Here is a 24,504-nt window from a genome sequence, read left to right as displayed (position 1 = left end):
CTTATTTCTGCATAGCAATAACGTGCTATATGCCCGTAGGATTGGCATTTATAACAACATTTGTAACAACAAAACCATTCGCAGTCAATTTTTCTGAAGTTAATGTTTGTTATCAGTCGGATTAATGAGTTTGCCTCACCTCTCAAGAGGATAGTCAGCTTTGCTATTGATAAATTTTATTCCATCCTTCATGAAGCATTTCACTTTAAATCCCAGAGGGATAGATACTTCTCCAGTTCTTCATTACTTGGCCAGTAAGAAGATCTCCGATGAATGTAACAAAACCTGTCGTATTTGATGGCAACCCGACCCAAAAGGTTTCAGCTCATCATGCTCAATTTGGAAGTTATTAGCCTCCGCATAAAATCTGAACTCGAGTAAAAAGTGGGCCATTCATTTTGCGTAAAATTATTGCCTTTAGAACAGTTGCTGTATAGTATGTTGTATTTCACCACGTATTTGTCTGTTTATAGTCAGATGAAATAATAAAATTTCATAGAAAACATTTAATTTTTTTGGATTGGCCATTCCATCTAACATTTCACGCCAATGGGAATGAGATGATATCTTCAGAAAGCTAAAATTGAAGCAATCAGACCCACATTGGATCAGCATCGCCTCGCTTGTTTCGGTGCCGCTGCCAGACCTGAAAGTGGGGCGTGGCTTAATGCCCTCCCTTGCTCCCAATCTGGAACCTTTCTCGATAATGACTGTGTGAGGATTGGCGTAGCAATACGCTTGGGACTTAAAGTCTGTTCGGGGGGCCAATGCCGATGTGGTAGTAAAGTCGATACCAAAGGACTACATCCCCTGTCATGCAGAAGGAGTGCTGGCCGTGCTCCCAGACACTCCGCTATCAACGAGACTATTTCGGCTGCGTTACAAGCAGCTGGATTCCCGACAGAACTGGAACCCGTTGGGCTTGACCGTGGAGACGGTTAACGCCCAGATGGAGTCACCATTTTTCCGTGGAGTAATGGGAAATGCCTCGCGTGGGACTCCAAGTGCACAGACACCTTCTCAAAGACCAATATAGTTGACTCCGTTTCAGTCCAGGGTCGGCCGCTGAGAAGGCTGAGGTATATAAAGTTCAGAAATATTCCAACCTGTTGGACAACTTCATCTTCTCCTCAATATCCGTAGAGACCTCAGGGGTCATGAGCCAAAAATCGTTCGAACTCGTCGGGAAAATCGGAAATCTGATCTCGAAGACGGAGAAAGCCTCGGGAGAAGCAATGGTTGTTTCCAAGAATATCCATTGCGATCCTGAGGGTTAACGTCTTCTCGATCATCAGTAGCTTTAGATTGTGATAATCATTTTCGTTCTGTTTAATAAATAGTTTGACCAATATAGTATGACAAAAGATCTGTACAACCAAAGAAGTGAACCAAGCTCTGTTAATTGTGATGCAGTTTTTTCAATGTCATCTTGGAGTTAATTTGCTAAATAACGCTTAAATACAACTTAATATTCCAGATCTCGAATGCAAAGGGTGGGTTTTTTCTTGACACAGTCATAAAATTCAAATTCATAATTCACTTCCACTTTAGTCCGGAAACGTTTTCATGCGCGGCAACGCGCAGCTATTCTTTGAACCGGGATCTGATCGTTCTCTGTTTTTTCTTTAATTAGTACACTAGTAATTTAGTCTGTAATCTCGCAAAATTCATCAATTTAAGAAATAGTTCCTATTATTTAATGGTGCTAATAAAATATTATTTTAAAAATATTTAATTTTATTTTTAAAATGACGAGGGAATAAACCAAAATTTTCGGAATGATACTTTTTGGCATTCCTCGAAAAATTCGGAAAATTCAAATTGCTGTGAAAATCCATTGCATAGTCAAGAAAGAAGAAAAAATGGTCAAGAATAAACAAAATTTTTTTATCAATCAAAGCTTGCTCCAAAGTTCAAAGACGAACAGCGGAAAGCCACAGCTTTTTTGCGAACCCATCAAGCTGAATAACCCACCAAACATCCGAACCCTACTGTGGCTCAAAAACACAGTGAGACCCATTTTATCAGACGACTACTGAGGTTAACAGCTCAAACCTCACATATTCTCTGACTATCGTAAACTCGCACTTGGAAAGATCAAGAGTTTAAACCTCCTATCCAAGTCTCAACTGCTTCCAAAGCCCGGATAACCTTACAGAAGTCCGGCACCTTCATTCTAAAATTCAGTTCGCCATAGGATGCTGCTTCGTCCGCTTTGGAATACTGCGGGCTTCAGCCATATCCGCTGCGATTGCACAAGCCCTCAGCAACGAGATGTTTCCGTTTGCAATCATTTTGGACATACGTCCTACAGAATGCTCAGAAAACTCCGTTGTCCTCCTCTGCGGTAAAGAACACAGGCACCAAAACTGCCCGAGTTCCAAGCCGAAACCGAGTGTCCCAGCTGCAAAAACTTGCATTAATTGCAAGAACACTGGCGCACTTGCGTGACGGTGATGTCCGTCTGCCAAAGCAGCACAGCAGTCTTAGGGCTGCGAAGAGCCCACAGACAAAAAGCCCAGTACGCTGGGTAAAAGCCGAACCGATAAAATCAGTTTGACAAATGTAGGCTCACAATAATAAAAAAACACGTAAAAGTGCCCTAAATAAGCACATTGATACATACTAAAATAAAGGTATATTTTTTAAAGTATTTAAATTTGTTAATAAGATCGGGTTATGTCGGATGTTATTTAATATTTAATAAATAAAGAGCGATGCAATCAATGCTTCCTGTTTATGGTGGTGAATATTTTGAATCAACTGATTTAAGTGGGTTCGATCACCCACTTGAAAGTGTTCTGGCCTGGGCGCTGGAAGTGTGTGTCCACTCGTAGTCGAGTATGTGCTGTTGTAATGTTTAGTTGAACTGGTTGGCTGTGGATCCCGAGAGGTTTGTGAATTCGGAACCAGAAGAAGACGATTCTGACTTGGAAGATAACTATTCTTTAGCAAACGTTTGCTTTGTCCCCTTATTTGTAGCCCACATTACCCATTTTGAATAGTAGTGTGGACGAATGAGTGAGCCAGAGGATGTTTATAGTGTCGCGTCCTCCTTTAATTATTTACAGTGGGTCAAATTAGTCTTGGGACACTTGTATATTTTTAATAAAATTTTCTTTTCTTAACAACTGATTTAAATTTGCCCAAGAACAAATTTTTAGAAAACTTAATACAAAACAATCATAAATCCATATGATTCTGATTATCGCCATTTCATTGACCATCCTGAATTTAAAGAATTTTTTCAAGTAATTTGATCTGAACGTTTATATTTATTAGATCACTGCAGTATTTAATAGTTATTATGAGAGGTTCGAGCATTACATCAATGATCACACTTTCTATACCAATTTTGTTGTCGACCTCCACGGTCGATCGAGAGAGATGACAAAGGAGGAGTTACAAAACTACCAAGTGATAAACAAGGCCCATTGTACTTGAAATAATTTCTTATGTATGTTTTGTTTAATATTTTGTTTATAAATCCCATCCGTAGAGCGAGCACACTCATATTTGGCGACAACCCTTAGCCAGTTTTTTTGCTTGCTTAGATTTAACATTCCGTCGACCGGAGATATTCGAATGTTGGTGCTCTTTTTGGTGGACGCATCACATTTCCGTTGTCCGATCCATTTCCGATTCCGGATCGTACACGAAAACTCATGAGAAACAGTCAAAGCAGCTTAACTTTCACATGATTTAATATTTTCTAATCCGAACCAGCAAATCAGGCCAGAACACTTTCAAGTGGGTGATCGAGTGGCTGTTTTGATGAAAGAGACATTCAAACGGCACAATCTGTTCAATATTTTTTGTGTGCGTGATAAACGTGTGAAAGTAATAATATGTTTGGTCTATAGTTATAGGACACACTCACAATTGGCGACGACCTTAGCCAGTTTTTCGCTTGCTTAGAATTTAACATTAATTATTTTGACTGCTTCGACACATATTTGTGTCCAGAACTCGTTGAAATGATGCAAAAAACTGGCAGCGAAAAGAAGTCATTGAAAGAAACTGCCAAAATCATTCTGGACTTCGACTTCAAAAATTATGACTCGTGGTCACGAATAAGAGCTGCGCGTGATCTATACTTATTAGTCGATTCTATACGAAACAATAGATTAGATTAGTAAATTTTTAAAATTTGTCCGGATTTTATTTTTTTTAACCTCGTGTGCTCTGCAGGCTAAATCAGTTCGATACACCCAAGGCCTGTGACATTATAATTTATAAAAATAATATGACAATAATTAAATTCGTGTCAGTCTAAAAAAAATTCTAGAAAAAAAAATAACAATAATGATTAAAATTTGGTAGAAATGAATCATTTTAGAGTTTAGGGCGCTAAAATACAAGTTCGCCAAATCCGGGAACAAATAAATAAAAGTTTGCCATAAGAATATAAAGAATAGAACTTTCTATCAAAAAATAAGGTAAAATTCAATTAATAAAGATAAATGAGAAGATTTCAAATAAGCGATATAAACAGATCGAAAGAATAAACTCAAATATTACCAGAATGAAATTTCAGATAATTTAATAATTAAAAGAAACTACATTGCAAAACATTCCTTCTAATCCATTTTAATAATTTTCGAGCAGTTTGTTTAGTTCTAGGCATATTTTTTTATTTCAGACAGAACCGATTCAGACAAATTATTTTTGTTTTATATTATTCCGAATTTTTAAACAACATTATTCCGAATTTTTTCGAGTAATAAAAAAAGTATCATTCCGAAAATTTTTTTGTTAATTCACTCATCATTTTTAAAAATAAAAAATTAAAAATTTTTAAAATAATATTTTAGATCCCGGTCAAAAGAATAGCTTGCGCGTTGCCGCGCATGAAAACGTTTCCGGACTAAAGTGGAAGTGAATTATGAATTTGATTTTTTAACCTGTGTCAGAGAAAAACCGACCCCTGGCATTCGAGATCTGGAATATTAAGTTGTATTTAAGCATTATTTATCAAATTAACTCCAAGATGACATTGAAAAAACTGCATCACAATTAACAGAGCTTGGTTCACTCTCTTCGGTTCGTACAGATCTTTTGTCATTGCTCAAACTCATTGCTCATACTATATTGCTCAAACTATTTATTAAACAGAACGAAAATGATTATCACAATCTAAAGCTACTGATGATCGAGAAGACGTTAACCCTCAGGATCGCAATGGATATTCTTTGGAACAACCATTGCTTCTCCCGAGGCTCTCTCCGTCTTCTCAAATCAGATTCCCGATTTTCCCGACGAGTTCGAACGATTTTTGGCTCATGACCCCGGAGGTTTCTACGGATATTGGGGAGAAGATGAAGTTGTCCAACAGGTTGGAATATTTCTGAACTTTATGTACCTCAGCCAAATCGGAGTGCTCCCCGCAGGTCCCCCTCCATAAATTTACGAGAAACTTCTCCTCTGACCCATTCCTTCTCATCTCCCAAGCGTGGCCGATTAAATTCGTCGTGCCGCTCAGACTGATCAATTAGTTCCTCAATAGGGCGTTCAAGGAGGGATTTTAGATGCGATTTATTTTCAGAATCCAAAGACTTGCGGTTTTCTGAAAAGTGTACAGAAGTTCCAAGTCCAAGAGGTGCAAAACAGAAAAGGCGAATCCATGATTCTGTGTCACGTGACTGGAGTGTCCTTTCAACAAGACTGTTGAGGCACGAGGCAGCAGGAACTCTGGCTGACTTGGGGATCTTTAAAGGGATCCTTCTGGATTTTCGAATAGAAGAGAGCAGCAGAATAATTGAATCTCCGTCTATGATTGAAAATGGATCAGAGCGTTTTGCTCGGTGTTCAGAAAAGGTGAACATGCGTAAACAAGGTGAGCAAAGCCAACTACGAAAGCCCTTGACAGCCTTCTTCCTTAACTTTGCGCAGCCAATATGATGGTAGACCCCACAAGAGGAGCAGAATAGGCCCAGTTTCCGAGAGTTCTTTCGGGAGCAGGTAGCACATGCGCTGGTAGAGTGAGTGAGTTGACACGGGTCTTTGTTTCTTGCTTCTTCGTTCTTCATTTGGCTTTTCTAAATTTTTTGAAATGTCACCACGTCGATTAAATTATTGCGCGTTATATATACTTGCACGCTATAATTTATTTGAACGGGACGTCACCTGTTCCGACTCCTTCGCCAAGGGTGCCTTAAATGCTACGGCTTGTCGTCCCGGCTCGTCGGCCGAGAAGGCCGAATTTGCAAAACTATCGAAATATGTTGATTTACTCGATCGATTTTGCTTTTGGGCAATTGCTGTCGAAACCTCCTGTGTTTTTGGGGCCAAGACGCTTGCCCATCTCAAGAAACTTGGCCGCTTGTGCACCCACCGCTCCAGAGATCCGAGGGAATTTATATTCCTCATTCAGAGGATCTCGCTGGCTGTTTTACGCGGGAATTGTCTTTCAATCCTGCGAGCCAGTTCATAATAGTTTTTTGTTGTTTTCGTTAATAAACAATTCTGTTTAAAAAAAAAAAAAATTTATTTGAATAAACAGTAAGATACCTAGAGCAGATTTCCTTAGATATACTTCCACAAATTTCCAACAGACAGAAACGTACATCGATAACTTTAATTTTTACTTCCCATACATACTATTGATATATAGGCTAACCAATTAAAAATATTTAACTAATTTTTTTATAAATAATCTTAATAATAAAATGGTATGGTGTGTGTGTGTCTGTCTGTCTGTCTTTCTGTCTGTCTGTCTGTCTGTGCACACCAACTTCAAATTGGCAATACGATATCCTCGACTTACATGATGAGGTCCTTAAAACCTTCCCCCCAAAAAAAATTAAAAAAATTTTTCTGCATTTTGGTCAAAATGAACAACTACGATATCCTCGACATACATGATGAGGTCCTTAAAACCTTCCCCCCAAAAAAAATTAAAAAAAATTTTCTGCATTTTGGTTAAAATGAACAACTACGATGTCCTCGACTTACATGATGAGGTCCTTAAAACCTTCCCCCCAAAAAAAATTAAAAAAAATTTTCTGCATTTTGGTTTAAATGAACAACTACGATGTCCTCGACTTACATGATGAGTCCTTAAAACCTTCCCCCCAAAAAAAATTAAAAAAAAATTTTCTGCATTTTGGTTTAAATGAACAACTACGATATCCTCGACTTACATGATGAGGTCCTTAAAACCTTCCCCCCAAAAAAATCAAAAAAAATTTTCTGCATTTTGGTTTAAATGAACAACTACGATGTCCTCGACTTACATGATGAGGTCCTTAAAATCTTCCCCCCAAAAAAAAATTAAAAAAAATTTTTCTGCATTTTGGTCAAAATGAACAACTACGATATCTTCGACTTACATGATGAGGTCCTTAAAACCTTCCCCCCAAAAAAAAATTTAAAAAAAAGTTTTCTGCATTTTGGTTAAAATGAACAACTACGATGTCCTCGACTTACATGATGAGGTCCTTAAAACCTTCCCCCCAAAAAAAATTAAAAAAAAATTTTCTGCATTTTGGTTAAAATGAACAACTACGATGTCCTCGACTTACATGATGAGGTCCTTAAAACCTTCCCCCCAAAAAAAATTAAAAAAAAATTTTCTGCATTTTGGTTAAAATGAACAACTACGATGTCCTCGACTTACATGATGAGGTCCTTAAAACCTCCCGCCAAAAAATCAAAAAATTATTTTCTGCATTTTGATTAAAATGAACAACGCGAATGTCCTCGACATTCATGATGAGGTCCATTAAAACCTTCCAGGCAAAAATCTCACGTATTAAGAATATCCTTGATGAAAACGACAGCGAGAATATTAACAATGATGAACTCCCAATTATTCGCGATAAAGAAATTCAATTCATCCTATGTTTTTCTCTTTAAAATTAAATGCATATATCATTATCGACCATGAATCAAAATTAAAGCTATTATCATATTTGACTTTGACAGAGTGTGCAATTAACAGATTTTGAAAAACCACTTTAATAGTTGAAACCACATTAGCACAATCATTAACACAATTTACCACCAATTGACGCACGACCTTGAATAGAGTGTGCAATTAACAGATTTTGAAAAACACTTTGATAGTTGAAACCACATTAGCACAATCATTAACACAATTTACCACCAATTGACAGCGCAATCAGAAGAATTTGCGTAAAAATATTAACTATTTAGTTTGCAAAATTTGACAATATCCAATTTGACGAAAATTTTTTTTTAATTTATTTTTAACTTCTAAAACTAAATGTTAAGTTTTATTGAAAGCAGATTTATTTTTTAAGGATTTGCAAACCACAAATTTGCTGTAGATGTCAATAATTGTTAATATCCAATTATATCCATCGTTAAAATCTTTATATCTTCTAACGTCAATAAGATCCGCCTGGAATCTTTCATTTGGACTTCTTGCCGTTACATGGTAATTAGAATCGGATTCCTAAGTATATTTAATCAAAAATACTTTTAATGGGCCAGCAAATTTACAAATTTCGCAGTCTTTTATAATCTGTTCGATAATAGGGCGCTTCACAGTAAAATAAAATTCAAAGCACTTCTTATGAAGCTATAGTATTCCCCAGTGGCATTCTTGGTGAATAGCGAATGCCAGTGTCTTCATCTCCATTTCATTGTCCAAACAGATAACCAATTTGTGTTTTTGGTTATTATCGTCCTTTAGATAGAGACTATGAATTAGGAATATCAAATATACCGATCATCAATTATCATAAATTGATTAGCTTTTTTAATAAATTTGTATTTTTCGGATTTAGATGTAGTTTGTACCGGTATTTGGAGTAGTGCATTTACAATATTTTGGTATTCACTGTCATTTTTCACGTAACCTAAGGATTGAGACTATACTAATACAACATCTTTTGGAAGATACCATTTTTCTAATTAAAATGACACTAAACCCTTTTTATAATAAATTATTTTCGTTTTTAATTGAATGTCAAACTATGTAGGTCACGCTGTCAACAATGTAGGTCACCATTATCGCCAGCGTGGTATGGTCGCCAGCTATGGGCGCGACATATTATACATTTTTAAATTAGTAATATGTGCTAGTGTGAATTGCATTAATTGCGAGATACAATAGAATGTTAAATACGGGTCATTATGGTATATAAATCCATATGATTCTGATGATCGCCACTTCATTGACCATCCTGAATTAAAAAAAAATTTTCAAGTAATTTTATCTGAACGTTTATATTTATTAGATCACTCCAGTATTCAATAGTTATTATGAGAGGTTCGAGCATTACATCAATGATCACACTTTCTATACCAATTTTGTTGTCGACCTCCACGGTCGATCGAGAGAGATGACAAAGGAGGAGTTACAAAACTACCAAGTGATAAACAAGGCCTAATCATTGTACTTGAAATAATTTCTTATGTATCGCTGTTTTAATATTTTGTTTATAAATCCCATTCCGTGGAGCGAGAGGAATTATATGTGATATATTGAAAGTAATAATATGTTTGGTCTATAGTTATAGGACACACTCATAATTGGCGACAACCTTTTCCAGTTTTTCGCTTGCTTAGAATTTAACATTAATTATTTTGACTGTTTCGACACATATTTGTGTCCAGAACTTGTTGAAATGATGCAAAAATCTGGCAGCGAAAAAAAGTCATTGAAAGAAACGCCCAGAATCATTTGGACTTCGACTTCGAAAATTATGACTCGTGGTCAGGAATAAGAGCTGCGCGTGATCTTTACTAATTAGTCGATTCTATAAAAAACAATAGATTAGATTGGTAAATTTTTAAAATTTGTCCGAATTTTATTTTTTTAACCTCGTGTGCTCTGCAGGCTAAATCAGTTCGATACACCCAAGGCCTGTGACATTATAATTTATAAAAATAAAATAATTAAATTCGTGTTCAGTTTAAAAAAAATCTAGAAAAAAATATAACAATAATGATTAAAATTTGGTAGAAATTGATCATTTTAGATTTTAGGGCGCTAAAATACAAGATCGCCAAATCCGGGAATAAATAAATAAAAGTTAGCCATAAGAATATAAAGAATAGAACTTTCTATCAAAAACAAGGTAAAATTCGATGAATAAAGATAAATGAAAAAATTTCAAATAAGCGATATGAACAGATTGAAAGAATAAACTCGCAAATATTACAAAATGATGAAATTTCAGATAATTTATTAATTAAAAGAAACTACATCGCAAAATATTCCTTCTAATCCAATTAAATAAAAAAATAAAGATTGACTAAATAATGGCAAATTGTGAAACAGACTTAAGAGCAGATTGTTTCCTTGGAAATTTTGCTCCAGTAGATTTTCGAGCAGTTTGTTTAGTTCTAGCCATATTTTTTTATTTCAGACAGAACCAATTCAGACGAGTTATTTTTGTTTTATATTATTCCGAATTTTTAAACAACGTTATTCCGAATTTTTTCGAGTAATGCAAAAAAGTATCATTCCGAAAATTTTAAAAATAAAAAATTAAATATTTTTAAAATAATATTTTATTAGCAACATCAAATAATTGTAACTATTTCTTAAATTTAACCGCAGACCATCGAGGCTTCTATCCGAACTTTTCGGAAACGCTCTAAAGTAACTGACCTATTCATCGATCGTGGAGAATAGCAGGTGTCCCTGCTCATAGACAGACAAAGCGGACGAACCATTGAAGAGCTCAAATGCCCAAAGCAATCGTCTCGTCAAAATTACTTTCCGCACTAAGTTTCTGTCTCGCTCTTCTTTCTTACAATAAAATTCTTCATTCATTCTGTCTGAAATAAAAAAATATGGCTAGAACTAAACAAACTTCTCGAAAATCTACTGGAGCAAAATTTCCAAGGAAACAATCTGCTCTTAAGTCTGTTTCACAATTTGCCATTATTTGGTCAATCTTTATTTTTTTATTTAATTAAATTAGAAGGAATATTTTGCGATGTAGTTTCTTTTAATTAATAAATTATCTGAAATTTCATCATTTTGTAATATTTGCGAGTTTATTCTTTCAATTTGTTTATTTCGCTTATTTCAAATCTTTTCATTTATCTTTATTCATTGAATTTTACCTTGTTTTTGATAGAAAGTTATATTCTTTATATTCTTATGGCAAAATTTTATTTATTTGTTCCCGGATTTGGCGATCTTGTATTTTAGCGCCCTAAAATCTAAAATGATCAATTTCTTTAAATTTTAATCATTATTGTTATATTTTTTTCTAGATTTTTTTTAAACTGAACACGAATTTAATTATTTTATTTTTATAAATTATAATGTCACAGGCCTTGGGTGTATCGAACTGATTTAGCCTGCAGAGCACACAAGGTTAAAAAAATAAAATTCGGACAAATTTTAAAAATTTACCAATCTAATCTATTGTTTTTTATAGAATCGACTAATTAGTAAAGATCACGCGCAGCTCTTATTCCTGACCACGAGTCATAATTTTCGAAGTCGAAGTCCAAATGATTCTGGGCGTTTCTTTCAATGACTTCTTTTCGCCGCCAGATTTTTGAATCATTTCAACAAGTTCTGGACACAAATATGTGTCTTAACAGTCAAAATAATTAATGTTAAATTCTAAGCAAGCGAAAAACTGGCAAAGGTCGTCGCCAATTATGAGTGTGTCCTATAACTATAGACCAAACATATTATTACTTTCAATATATCGCATATAATTCCTCTCGCTCCACGGAATGGGATTTATAAACAAAAGTTCTTTAATTAGTACACTAGTAATTTAATCTGTAATCTCGTAAAATTCATCAATTTAAGAAATAGTTACAATTATTTGATGGTTCTAATAAAATATTTTTTTAATATTTAATTACTTATTTTTAAAAATGATGAGTGAATTAACCAAAAAATTTTCGGAATGATACTTTTTTGCATTACTCAAAAAAATTCGGAATAAGGTTGTTTAATAAGGCAGTGACTGTTTCATAACGGTACAGTCCATAATTTCGAGAGCAATGGAATTTAAAGAAACTCTATCTCTTGTATGTCTGGACATTTCAAAAGCTTTCGACACCGTCTGGCACAGAGACCTACTGGAAAGGATCCAACTCTGTGTGCCTACAGCGGAACTCTACCTCTGTCTGCGCCGCTTTCTCTCCGAAAGATACTCGTTTATCTCCGAATCTGGTTTCCGCTCAAGAGATATTTCACTCCAAAGAGGGGTTCCGCAGGGGTCCTGCCTCAGTCCACTTCTTTTCAATTTGGTTATGAGCAGTTTCCCTTTGCCCCGGGACCCTCGGACAAATCTACTTCTCTATGCTGATGACGTCCTTATCCTTGACACCTCAAAAGATGTGATGGCCTCAGAAAAGAGGCTTTTCACCTACATTGAGGTAATAAAGGAGTGGTGCGCCATCAAACAGCTCTCGTTAGCAATGGATAAATCCGCTTTCCTACAAATCAACTCGAAAAAGTCATCAGATCAGAGCTCTGGGCCCCTAGCCGATATTGGGCACCCCAGCTGCATACGCTACCTGGGGCTTACGATCGACACTAACTCGGGCTACCGTCTGCATGTAAAGAAAAAGAGAGCGAAAGCCATTGCGGCTCTCCGCCTTTTAAGAAGCATGCATCTGGATCCTAAGACATTCCTCTTTGTGTTCCATGCAACCATCCTACCCAGCTTGCTGTACGGAATGGAAGCATGGTACTACTCGAAAGATCTCGAGAAAATTTACAGGAAATGCGAGAAAATCCGATGCTACGCGCTTTCTATTCACAAGATAATATCCAGGTCCAAATATTCCGACATTTTTATATTCGAACCAATAAAATAACTAAGTTCGTTGACATCTGAATTCTCATATTCCAACCATCCAGCATTCAGAGCCTTCATATATGTGACATTCACTTGGTTATTTGTAATCAATATATGTAGAGACATTTTTTCACAAATCTGTTCAATGGGTTTAATGTCGTTCATTTGTGGTCTGAATTCGTTATGGTTTACCAAAAGTGCGATTACAGCTAAAATATAAACATACAAATTATACTAAATATAATTGAGGAAAGTACAAACGCGCTTGTTGAATGTGGTTTAACACGAGGTTTGTAAGGCTTTCTTTGAATTGGAGCTTTGATAGATTCAAGACTAAGGCTGTGTTTTGAAGGGGCATATGTTGGTGGATTTTCGATTATTTTAGCTCTGTCAAGTAATTTCTGGTCTAGGACTAAGTAGTTGGCCTCTGATTGGGACAGAACGTCAAAACTGTCCACTACTTGCAGGAGTTTTTCTTGTACGGTCATCTGTTTACGGGCTTGTTTTTGGAGTTCAATAATGCTTAACTGCATTGGAGTGGTCGCTATTACGCGTTGGTGATCAGTTTTGTGTTTTAATTCATCTATGAGTGTTATTTTTTTGTAAATTTACTTTTTTTCTTTACGTTTCGAATAAGCTTTTTTATGCGATTTGGCATTTCTTAATTACGTTGTTATTCATTTTATTTTTAAAAAAATTAATTTCCCAATTTGTCATTTTTTTGATATTGCTATTTAAGTCAACAAATTTAACTTTTTCAGAAGACGAGTGACCCAAGTTGCATTAAACTTGAATAAATTAATTTTAATTATTTAGTAAATTGGTGGAAAATGACTGTGGAACTTACTTTAACCAATATAGTATGACAAAAGATCTGTACGAACCGAAGAGAGTGAACCAAGCTCTGTTAATTGTGATGCAGTTTTTTCAATGTCATCTTGGAGTTAATTTGATAAATAATGTACAACTTAATATTCCAGATCTCGAATGCCAGGGGTGGGTTTTTCTCTGACACAGGTTAAAAAATCAAATTCATAATTCACTTCCACTTTAGTCCGGAAACGTTTTCATGCGCGGCAACGCGCAAGCTATTCTTTTGACCGGGATCTGATCGTTCTCTGTTTTTTCCTTAATTAGTACACTAGTAATTTAGTCTGTAATCTCGCAAAATTCATCAATTTAAGCAATAGTTACAATTTTTTTAATAAATTAAAATTTTATTGATTAATTATTACTTTCTGCTCGGTAAAAAAGACATATTTGAGCATTTTTGTTAAAGAGTCATAGTTTTCAATAGTTATTTCATTCGTTTTTTATTAATGTTATTTTTCATGGAAAATGTTTTTATATTTGTTTATTCCTGCGAAAGAAATTTTCCTGTTTTTTACCTTAAGTACTGTCAAATAAAAGAAATTTCAGACTTGGCTCTCTCTTTTTCCGCATGCGTGCAAACTGAAAATGTATTGGTTGTGTAAATCATTTAATTAAAAAAAATAAACTCCACTAAGAGGTTTGCTATTAATATCTTCGGATTTTTTTCCATTGACGAAGTATTCGACTTATAGAGAATTGAGGCTTATTTAGATAGTCACTTATTTTTTTATTGGTTTTTTTAACAATTTAATGTTCAACAATCAGTTTTTTTGAAAGGGATATTAACACAGAATTTCCTGAAAAACGTCGATGCTTGCTTATATGCGATTTAAAAGCTAATGTCTAAAGCTTCGAGATTAATCAGAAACATAGATGCTTGATCTATCTACACTAATCTTTCGAAGCTAAAGTTCGGAAACATTGGTTAATAAGGGCCTGTTCTTTAGCACCCTGACACTGTCTCTTTGTACCAAGTTGATTGTCGGAAATTAAGCTAAATACATCCATAAACTCAGACAGTTTTCCATTAATACACTTGGTAACTAACTTATAAAGTGTCGACATGCATGTTATAGGCCGTAAATCTTTCGGGGTCTCACAATCGTTCTTTTTAGGAATTAGATATGTAATTCCAGTATAAAACCAGTTTTCTGGCATGTAATCACCGTTGATTATTTTCTTGATTTCAACACATAAAAAATTCATGCAGAGATTCTGGTCTTTTAATGAAGAAATTATATATTCCGTCACATCCCGGTGCCTTCCAGTCAGGAAGATATTTAATGATCTCCATTATGTAATTATTTGTTAAATCTGGCAACATGTCTTCACTGCCGGTTATTCTTTTACTAACATTGCCCAGTGGCACGGATATTTCGCGCCTTTTGCTCCATACTTTTTCCCAGAACGACAAAGTTTTTGCTTTATTAGTTTATGATAAATGTTTAAAGTTATTACTAATAATTTTTTAATGTTACATTACTTTTAAAATGTAGATCTGTTGTAGTAACAAGCAACTAAGAAAACTCATTTTAAGGTGTGATGAATCATTCGGACAACGAGAACAGTTCTCAGACGTCATGGGTTCAAATCCACAAAGGAGTATAACATTAATATTAATTTTTTTGTTTTTTGATCCCGAAAACCTTAATAAAAAAGTAAAAATAATGTATTAATAATTGAATATAAAAAAAAGTGTAACCAAACCTTCTCTAGCCATTAATATGTAGTTAATACATCCCCAATATATCCCCAAAGTCCATCAGATCATTCCACCTTTTACTGTTCGACGAGGAAGGACACAATTCTCCCATATTCGTAGACGAGGACATATATTATTTATATATAAAAAACAATAATTATTACTTGTGGAAAATCGAAAACGCCTGCCATTTATTTCAAAAGAAGTACACACAGCGTGATTTATTGTTTATTTCAAAATTCTGAAAAATTCTAAAAGAATACTTACTTTTCTAGATGACCAAAAAAGAAGAAAATTTACTTGTCCAAGTCTCAATCATTCGACAGAGATCTATTTTCATTCGAAACCTATTTTCATTCGAAACCTGGACAATTTACCCAGTTTATTTATCATCAACGTCTGTTCTGTTAATAATAATTGTGACCGGTTTCTGAGCGGACCCGGTTTTTTTGGAAGGACCAGGTGCGTATATTAAAATAAAAAATGGATAAAATAATTTATTTTCATTAGAAGATAAAAATTGGTTTTATTTTTTATTATATTATTGTAATAATTAATTAATTAAATTCAACATAAAAAATGGGTTTCGTTGTACTTTCAAAAGCAAATCTTCAAAAATTAAAAAAATCAATGAGTTGAGGGATCTAGATGAAGTGATTGAAAAAAGAAAAAAGTATAGATTTAGAATTCACGCAAAAAAATTTGAATTCTCTGACGGAAAGGCATTTATTCGAAAAAACAATTGCTTACTCAGATTTTTTTGTATAGAAGAGAAAGAACTAAAGCCAACAATGATTGAGGTTATCTATAAATCTTCTTATGTTTAGAAGGCGCATAATTCTAATCATTTTGGCAAAGATAGAATGATTAGTCAGCTGTCAGAAAAAATTTACGGTGTTACTCGAAATGAGATTAAAAATGTTATTAAAAACTGTGTTTTTTGTCAGGTATAATAATTAAAATAAGGCGATTAGTCAATGAGATTAATGGCAACAAAACCTCCTATTAGGCCAATCATTGCGAGAGGCCCGCGTGATAGATACATAGCCGATCTCATTGACTTAAGGAGATATTCGGAATTAAACGATTCAAATTCATTACAACTATTCTTTAGAAGATGAAAATGGAAATGTCCATAAGAATATTAATATTTCTAAAATAAAAAAGTTTAACTAAATTTTAAAATTCTCTAAGTGAAGAGATACCTCGGCCGTAGGCCGCATAGGGGACTAGTTGAATTTTTATATTAAACCTTGTGGGTTAGAATAGTTTTTTATTGACGGTAATTTTAAGATTTAATTTTTAAAATATTTAGGTTTAAAATCATTAAATAAAAATATAATGTTTTTTTAATATTTTACACAAAAATTAAATAAAATTACTTATTTAAAATTTAAAAAGCACTTTTTAAGGGTATGTTGGTTTTGTGAGCAATGATAAAATCAGAAACAGCTTAAGAAATTATTTAAACATGGTCTAATTTATTGTATAACTATTTTCAGGATAAAATAAAACGATTTATACAATTTTTTGTGTGGTCCTTCCAAAAACCGGGTCCGCTCTAAAACCGGTGACAATAATTTGACCGCAAATTTGAAATCATCTTTTTTGGAACCCGAAACATTTATAAATTTGCTGAAAACACTAAAATGGAGTATATTGGTCGCAATAGAAAAACTTGTGCCAGGGAACTTTTGAACAAAATCTAAATAAAAAGACTGGAGGCTGCATGCAGATATTATTAGAGACCATTGGGAATATTTGCATTTTATTGAGAGACTCTCTATTGTCATGGTCCGCGATAATGCCCTGGTTTTATGTTTATTAAAATTATGGCTCAAAAGATTGATAATTATCTAAGTTTATCAAATCAAAATTAACATGAAAATCAAGAAGAAAAATTTCAAGTACTTTAAAACTTTATTAAACTCTCAAATATCAAAAGTTGAGGATCTGAAGGATAATGCACAGATTTACGCGTCGTCGACGTAGAAAACAAAACTGGTTTTACACGACGAACATGTAAAAAAATTGAAAATTTAGTTGAAATTGTCAATGAAATCGCCAGGGGAGATATTTGCAATATATTCCACCGACCTTTATCCAGAAGGAATCAGTTTTCACCTCAAAAGAGAGGAATTCGCACACCGTGCTCTTGATGATGGTGAGGTTACGGATTTGGAGATTTTCGGCGTACAGAGATGCTCGAGCCAGTCCCTGGCGTAGAGCAGCTTCCCCATTTTAGATCCACTGACCGGTAGCCCGGAAGTTCGTACGAGTGGTTTTCTTTGAGCTTAGACTTACCTGGGGCTCACAATCGACGCAAACTCGAGATACCATTTGCATTTCAAACGGAGAAAAGGGAAAGCCATAGCCGCTCTCCGACTCTTAAGAAGCATGCACTTGAATCCAAATACCTTCCTATTTGTATACCATGCAACAAACTTGCCCAGCCTACTGTATGGTATGGAAGCTTGGTTCTACTCGAAACAATATGAGAAAATTCTGCGAAAATGCGAAAAAAAACGGAGATACGCTCTAAAACTAGCCATAAGAATAGTTAGCCATAAGAATATAAAGAATAGAACTTTCTATCAAAAACAAGGTAAAATTCAATGAATAAAGATAAATGAAAAGATTTGAAATAAGCGAAATAAACAAATAGAAAGAATAAAATCGCAAATATAACAAAATGATGAAATTTCAGATAATTTATTAATTAAAAGAAACTACATCGCAAAATATTCCTTCTAATCCAAATAAATAAAAAAATAAAGATTGACCAAATAATGGCAAATTGTGAAACAGAATTGCGAGCAGATTGTTTTCTTGGAAATTTTGCTCCAGTAGATTTTCGAGCAGTTTGTTTAGTTATTTTTGTTTTATATTATTCCGAATTTTTAAACAACGTTATTCCGAATTTTTCGAGTAATGCAAAAAAGTATCATTCCGAAAATTTTAAAATAAAAAATTAAATATTTTTAAATAATATTTTATTAGCAACATCAAATAATTGTAACTATTTCTTAAATTTAACCGCAGACCATCGAGGCTTCTATCCGAATTTTCGGAAACGCTCTAAGTAACTGACCTATTCATCGATCGTGGAGAATAGCAGGTGTCCCTGCTCATAGACAGACAAAGCGGTAATATTTAATTACTTATTTTTAAAAATGATGAGTGAATTAACCAAAAAATTTTCGGAATGATACTTTTTTGCATTACTCAAAAAAATTCGGAATAAGGTTGTTAAAAATTCGGAATAATATAAAACAAAAATAACTAAACAAACTGCTCGAAAATCTACTGGAGCAAAATTTCCAAGGAAACAATCTGCTCGCAATTCTGTTTCACAATTTGCCATTATTTGGTCAATCTTTATTTTTTTATTTATTTGGATTAGAAGGAATATTTTGCGATGTAGTTTCTTTTAATTAATAAATTTTTTTTTTTTTTTTTTTTTTTTTTTTTTTTTGTGTGCAATCTTATTGTTAATGAACGAAAGAGTAAAATGCGCAGCGAATCGACTGGCAATTCCCGCGCATGATGGCCAATGAGATCCTTTGAAAGAGTCTGATCGACTCGTTGGGATCTTTCGTGGCAACCACGAGCTTAGATCCAAGGCGACGGAGAAACGATAGCGTCTGCGGACCGATGACTCCAGAGGTTTCCACCGCGACTGCAGCGAATAGGTGATTCATGGCCAGGACCCGGTACTTCTTCTTCTGTTTTGTTAGTTCCGCCTGCTTTGCAACTGAGCCCGGTTCCGCAGCGGAGGCAATTAGATTCTTGGCGGAGAAAGTGTCGGAGCAGGTGGCGTCCCAGATAAGGCATTTCCCCTTTTCAAACGGGAAGATTGTCATGCCATCCGGGCGCTTACCGTCGCCTCTGTCGAGCCCGACTGGTTCGAGCTCATTAGGAAACCCCGCCGTCGTTAGGGCACGGCTCACGGTGTCGTTGATGGCGGCGTGTCGTGGGAAACGTCCGGCACTACGTGAGCAGGAGAGGGGATGATGGCCATAAGGGTCCACTCTTAAACCGCAGCGGCACTGGTGTGTTTTGCAAATGGGAAGTCCGAGGCGGAGAGAGACGGAAATCCTTACACAGTCGTTGTCCATTAAGGTGCCGATTGACGCCATAGGGATTGCTGTAAGCCATGCACCGGAGTATGGTTGCGAGGCGGCCAATAAGCACGCCAAGCGATGTTGATTGAGTTTCGGCTTGAGGCTGTTTATCTTGTGGTCGCAAAGGATCCGGTCCCATTGGCCTTGGGCGTGCGTATTCTCCGGGATTTCCAGAGACATCCCTTTCCAGCAACTTTCTGCGGCGACCGACTCTGTGTCCATAGATGATTCGGTTACGGATTGGAGAATCTCCTGGACCAGATCATTTGTCGCATTAACTGAAGATAAGTACGCCGGGATAGAAAGGTCGACAGATGATCGGATACCAATACCGCCATGGCTTATAGGAAGGATGGCCTGTTGCCAACCGATCTCATCGAGGGTAATATTGCAAATGGACTCCAAGCTGGATTTAAGCGAAAAATCAATGATTCGAGAGCCCTCAGGTTAAAGAAACATGGGGCACTTCTGAGGATAATAGAAGCTTTGGAATTGCAAAACAATTGCGTAGGAAAAACAGGCCGGAATGGAATCGATTTTTGCTAGTTTGTTAGAAATTGCCAACAGCGAGGATGTTTTAGCATATAGGGATGATTCAACACCCAGATTAGATATAGGGGACCCTAAGATTTTCAAATTTTCAATCAAGGTCCTGCGGATATTTGGAAGGACATTCGAGAACGTATTAAATACAGAGGTAAAATCTTCTGGGGTAAAGCCAATATTGGCAATTTCGGATTTGAGCGGATTGATGGATAGGCCAAGAGAATTAAGGGAGGGGATCAGATTTTCCAAATCTTTAAGGACAGAAGCTACCGGACCTCCGATAGTAGCGTCGTCCAGGTACCATACATTGAAACGAGATGAGATGTTCCGAACAACAGGATCGATCGTCAGGGCAAAAAGCAACGGGCCAAGTGGGTCGCCCTGTTGAACACCGTTGCTGGAATGTAGGATTTGGTCATCGGCAATAAGAAGGCTTGGCTTGGAGTAAGCCATAGATACCAAGCGGGCAATTGAGGGAGCACGGCGGTAGCAAGTTTCGAGAATACAGTCCCGACGAAGACTGTTGAAGGCATTTGTCAAGTCTAGCTTCACGAGTACAGAGGCGTTATCCGGCCTTTCGGACGAGGCGGAAATAAACTTTCTTGCGGCATGGACAGCAGCTTCACAGCCGCCGCGGACACCGACGCCCAACTGAAACGGGCGTAGTTCCTGGCCCAAAAACTTGGTAACTTGTCTACAGGCTACTTTGGAAGCTAGACGGCGAAAAAATGTACCAACAGCAATAGGGCGGATCCCGCCTTCCTTCTTCCTCAATGCGGTGATGTTTGCAGAAAATAGGAGGTCCCGAGCGTACTCGGGGATTTGTGCCTGGATGATCATGTTTGTCAGAGCAGTTATGGAGACGAGGAGGCGAGCGCCGGCCTCGCAGGTGTGGCTTGAGAGTAGATCTTTCACATGCCCTGGGCGTAGTCCGTCGATGCCCCCGCAGCTGCCGGTTGCGAGGGAATTAATAGCATCTAGAACATCTTCTTTGGGGGCATAGGTTGCGGGGTAATCGGAGTTTAGAGTAGTAGAGCGAAGGTCCGCGGGGGGACTCGGATGTTTTGCATTAAGCTCAGCGAGGACACTTGGTGTAATGGAAAGAACTCTGTCATCAGATGATAAAACACGGACAGCGCTGGCAACATTTCCCTCCATCAGTTTAGTGTTGATCCTGTTCCGCAGGCGCAAAATGTCTTGGGATTCTGAGTCTGCGTTGCTACTTTGACCGGATTTTTTGACTTTATGCGTTGGCTGGGGCTTTGTTTCGCCCAGCCAGGCAGAAAAGTCATCATCAGGGCGATTCAGGTAGGCTGAGATGTTATGCTTAGAACGGTTGGAAATCGATTTTGGTGGGGAATCCTCTCTGCGGAGGCCGAGAGCCATGACGCCAAAGCAGAAAAGATGATTCCAGGAGGCTGGGTCATTGGAAGTAATGGCTTTGTCGATGACTATTGATAAAGAGTCTGCGGCAAGGATACGTGCGGCCTTCGGGATTTTGATAGGGATCGAGCGGCTTCTCTTGGCTTTTGCGACCGCCAAGAGGAAGTCTTTTACCGAGGGGGAAGAAATGATGGGCTGAGAGTGTGAATCTTTGGATGAGAATACCGGCTGCGGGCTCAAGTTTAATTGGGTAAGACAAGGGTGGCAACTCCACTTCGACAGAGAAGCGGCGGCCGATTTAGGTATTCCGGCACAGGATAGATGGAAAAAACGGTCACAGGAGGAGCAATGACAGCCGTTCTTCCTGGGGTTGTTAAGCATGCACGAAGTGCAACAAAGCGACTTTTTAGAGAAACAGAGAGGCATGAGGAAAAAAAAGTAGATTGAAACAATGACAAAGGATTAGGACAATAGAATGGAACAATAGAAAGTAGAATGAAACAATGATTAACACAATGAATTAATAATTAATAGTATAATTGAATAGCAAATAACGAATGAACAAATGAATACAGAAAGTACCCACAACAACAACACGCGCACGTGAAAAAAAATTATCTGAATTTCATCATTTTGTTATATTTGCGAGTTTATTCTTTCAATTTGTTTATTTCGCTTATTTCATCTTCTCATTTATCTTTATTACTTGAATTTTTAGAAAGTTCTATTCTTTATATTCTTATGGCTAACTTTTATTTATTTGTTCCCGGATTGGCGATCTTGTATTTTAGCGCCCTAAAATCTAAATGATCAATTTCTACCAAATTTTAATCATTATGTTTATAATTTTTTCTAGATTTTTTTAAACTGAACACGAATTTAATTATTTTATTTTTATAAATTATAATGTCACAGGCCTTGGGTGTATCGAACGATTTACCTGCAGAGCACACGAGGTTAAAAAAATAAAATTCGGACAAATTTAAAAATTTACCAATCTAAGCTATTGTTTTTTATAGAATCGACTAATTAGTAAAGATCACGCGCAGCTCTTATTCCTGACCACGAGTCATAATTTTCGAAGTCCAAATGATTCTGGGCGTTTCTTTCAATGACTTCTTTTCGCTGCCAGATTTTTGCATCATTTCAACAAGTTCTGGACACAAATATGTGTCGAAACAGTCAAAATAATTAATGTTAAATTCTAAGCAAGCGAAAAACTGGCAAAGGTCGTCGCCAATTATGAGTGTGTCCTATAACTATAGACCAAACATATTATTACTTTCAATATATCGCATATAATTCCTCTCGCTCCACGGAATGGGATTTATAAACAAAAGTTCTTTAATTAGTACACTAGTAATTTAATCTGTAATCTCGTAAAATTCATCAATTTAAGAAATAGTTACAATTATTTGATGGTGCTAATAAAATATTTTTTTTTAAATATTTAATTACTTATTTTAAAAATGATGAGTGAATTAACCAAAAAATTTCGGAATGATACTTTTTGCATTACTCAAAAAAATTCGGAATAAGGTTGTTTAATAAGGCAGTGACTGTTTCATAACGGTACAGTCCATAATTTCGAGAGCAATGGAATTTAAAGAAACTCTATCTCTTGTATGTCTGGACATTTCAAAAGCTTTCGACACCGTCTGGCACAGAGACCTACTGGAAAGGATCCAACTCTGTGTGCCTACAGCGGAACTCTACCTCTGGCTGCGCCGCTTTCTCTCCGAAAGATACTCGTTTATCTCCGAATCTGGTTTCCGCTCAAACTGATTTAAAGTCAAAAAAAATATTTGGATTAAAAACAGCTTATCTGTATTTATAAAAGATAATTTTTCAGATAAATTTATTTTTACATCAAAAAGTAATTTACTTAAAAGGCAACAAATATTTGTTGCAAACTATTTCCACAAATTCCATCGGATATTCATATTTTCCAATAAATCTATGCATTATGTAGTTTGTTCCCTCTTTATCATTTCTATTAACAAGAAAATATCCATGTCCAAATATTCCGACATTTTTTATATTTAATAAAATAACCAAGTTCGTTGACATCTGAAGTCTCATATTCCAATTATCCAGCATTCAGAGCCTTCATATATGTGACATTCACTTGGTTATTTGTGATGTTCCCTTGCCACGTGTGGGGTTTCTCCGTGTCTAAGGCGCTGGCTGTCGGGGTTTCTTGAATCTCGCAGACAGGTCGTGCGGCATCAGGGGGTCTTTTCTAAAGTCGCAACAGTCCTTCGCGGGGTCCCTCAGGGCTCTGTGCTCAGTCCGACACTATTCAATGTGTTTATGGCCACTGCGCCTATGCCAGTCAATGCTCGTACTGAAATGGTAATCTATGCAGACGACATTATCCTCTGGGATCACTCAATGAAACCGGAGTGTGCGTGTCGTAGGCTTCAGGTTGCTGTGGATGGACTTGCAAACTGGTGTGGGAGTAGGGGTCTGAGAATGTGCGCGGACAAGTGCAGTGTCCTTAAAGTCTGTAAAAGGACGAGGGGTTACACTAATTTTGTTCCTAGGTTATTGCTGAGCGGGTCAGCAATCGCTGCAGTTGATCGGATGACTTATTTGGGCGTGCTCTTTAGCCGTCCGGTAAGTTTGATGATCACATTGCACGTACGAAAATGCGTGCAATGCAGCGATTAGGTGCGTTGCGTGCTTTCCGCTTGAGCAGAGGTGCCTGGTTCCGCGTGTTTAACGCCATGGTGTTACCCGTCTTGACCTATGGCGTCCACGCTTGGTACCTCTATGAGGACAGGGATAAGCATGTTGACGTGCTTAAAAGTAAGAAGACGAGCCATAAGGCTAGCCTATGGCTTAGGATTCCGGACTGAGCTCTCCGACGCCCAGAATCATCCCTCAAAGGCCTCTCTGAGGTCCTAGAGAAGATTATTTCTGGATGGCAGTAAGGCGGTAAGTCTTAACTTGTGGTTGTGTGTAGGGAGGCGTGTGTGTGATGGAGACTGAAAAGGCAGCGATGCCGAAGGTCTACTTAGTTAGTTTTTAACTGCCTCCCTTAACTAATAAATTTTTCCCCCCCAAATGATGTCTTTTTTTACTATACTGGCATTGTCATTGTTTTCTGAAATAATAAAAT

The 24,504-nt window shown here is 36.4% G+C and overlaps 1 protein-coding gene across 1 annotated transcript; it reads right to left on the bottom strand.

The window, feature by feature from the left end:
• Positions 1-19,898: 19,898 nt before the first annotated feature.
• LOC115231512 lies at positions 19,899-21,383 on the bottom strand. The gene has a single exon (XM_029801525.1). It carries the CDS (start codon positions 21,381-21,383, stop codon positions 19,899-19,901), a length of 1,485 nt encoding a protein of 494 aa, XP_029657385.1.
• Positions 21,384-24,504: the final 3,121 nt, after the last annotated feature.

The sequence above is a fragment of the Octopus sinensis genome, unplaced genomic scaffold (assembly GCF_006345805.1).
Source record: "Octopus sinensis unplaced genomic scaffold, ASM634580v1 Contig18682, whole genome shotgun sequence".
Classification (NCBI taxonomy): Eukaryota; Metazoa; Mollusca; class Cephalopoda; order Octopoda; family Octopodidae; genus Octopus; species Octopus sinensis.
Note: the sequence above shows the minus strand (reverse complement) of the source record. Positions and strands in the feature narration are given on the sequence as shown.

What these genes read in the sequence shown, in the direction of transcription:
- LOC115231512 (XM_029801525.1), bottom strand. Translation starts at nt 21,383, where the DNA reads ATGGCTCTCGGCCTCCGCAGAGAGGATTCCCCACCAAAATCGATTTCC.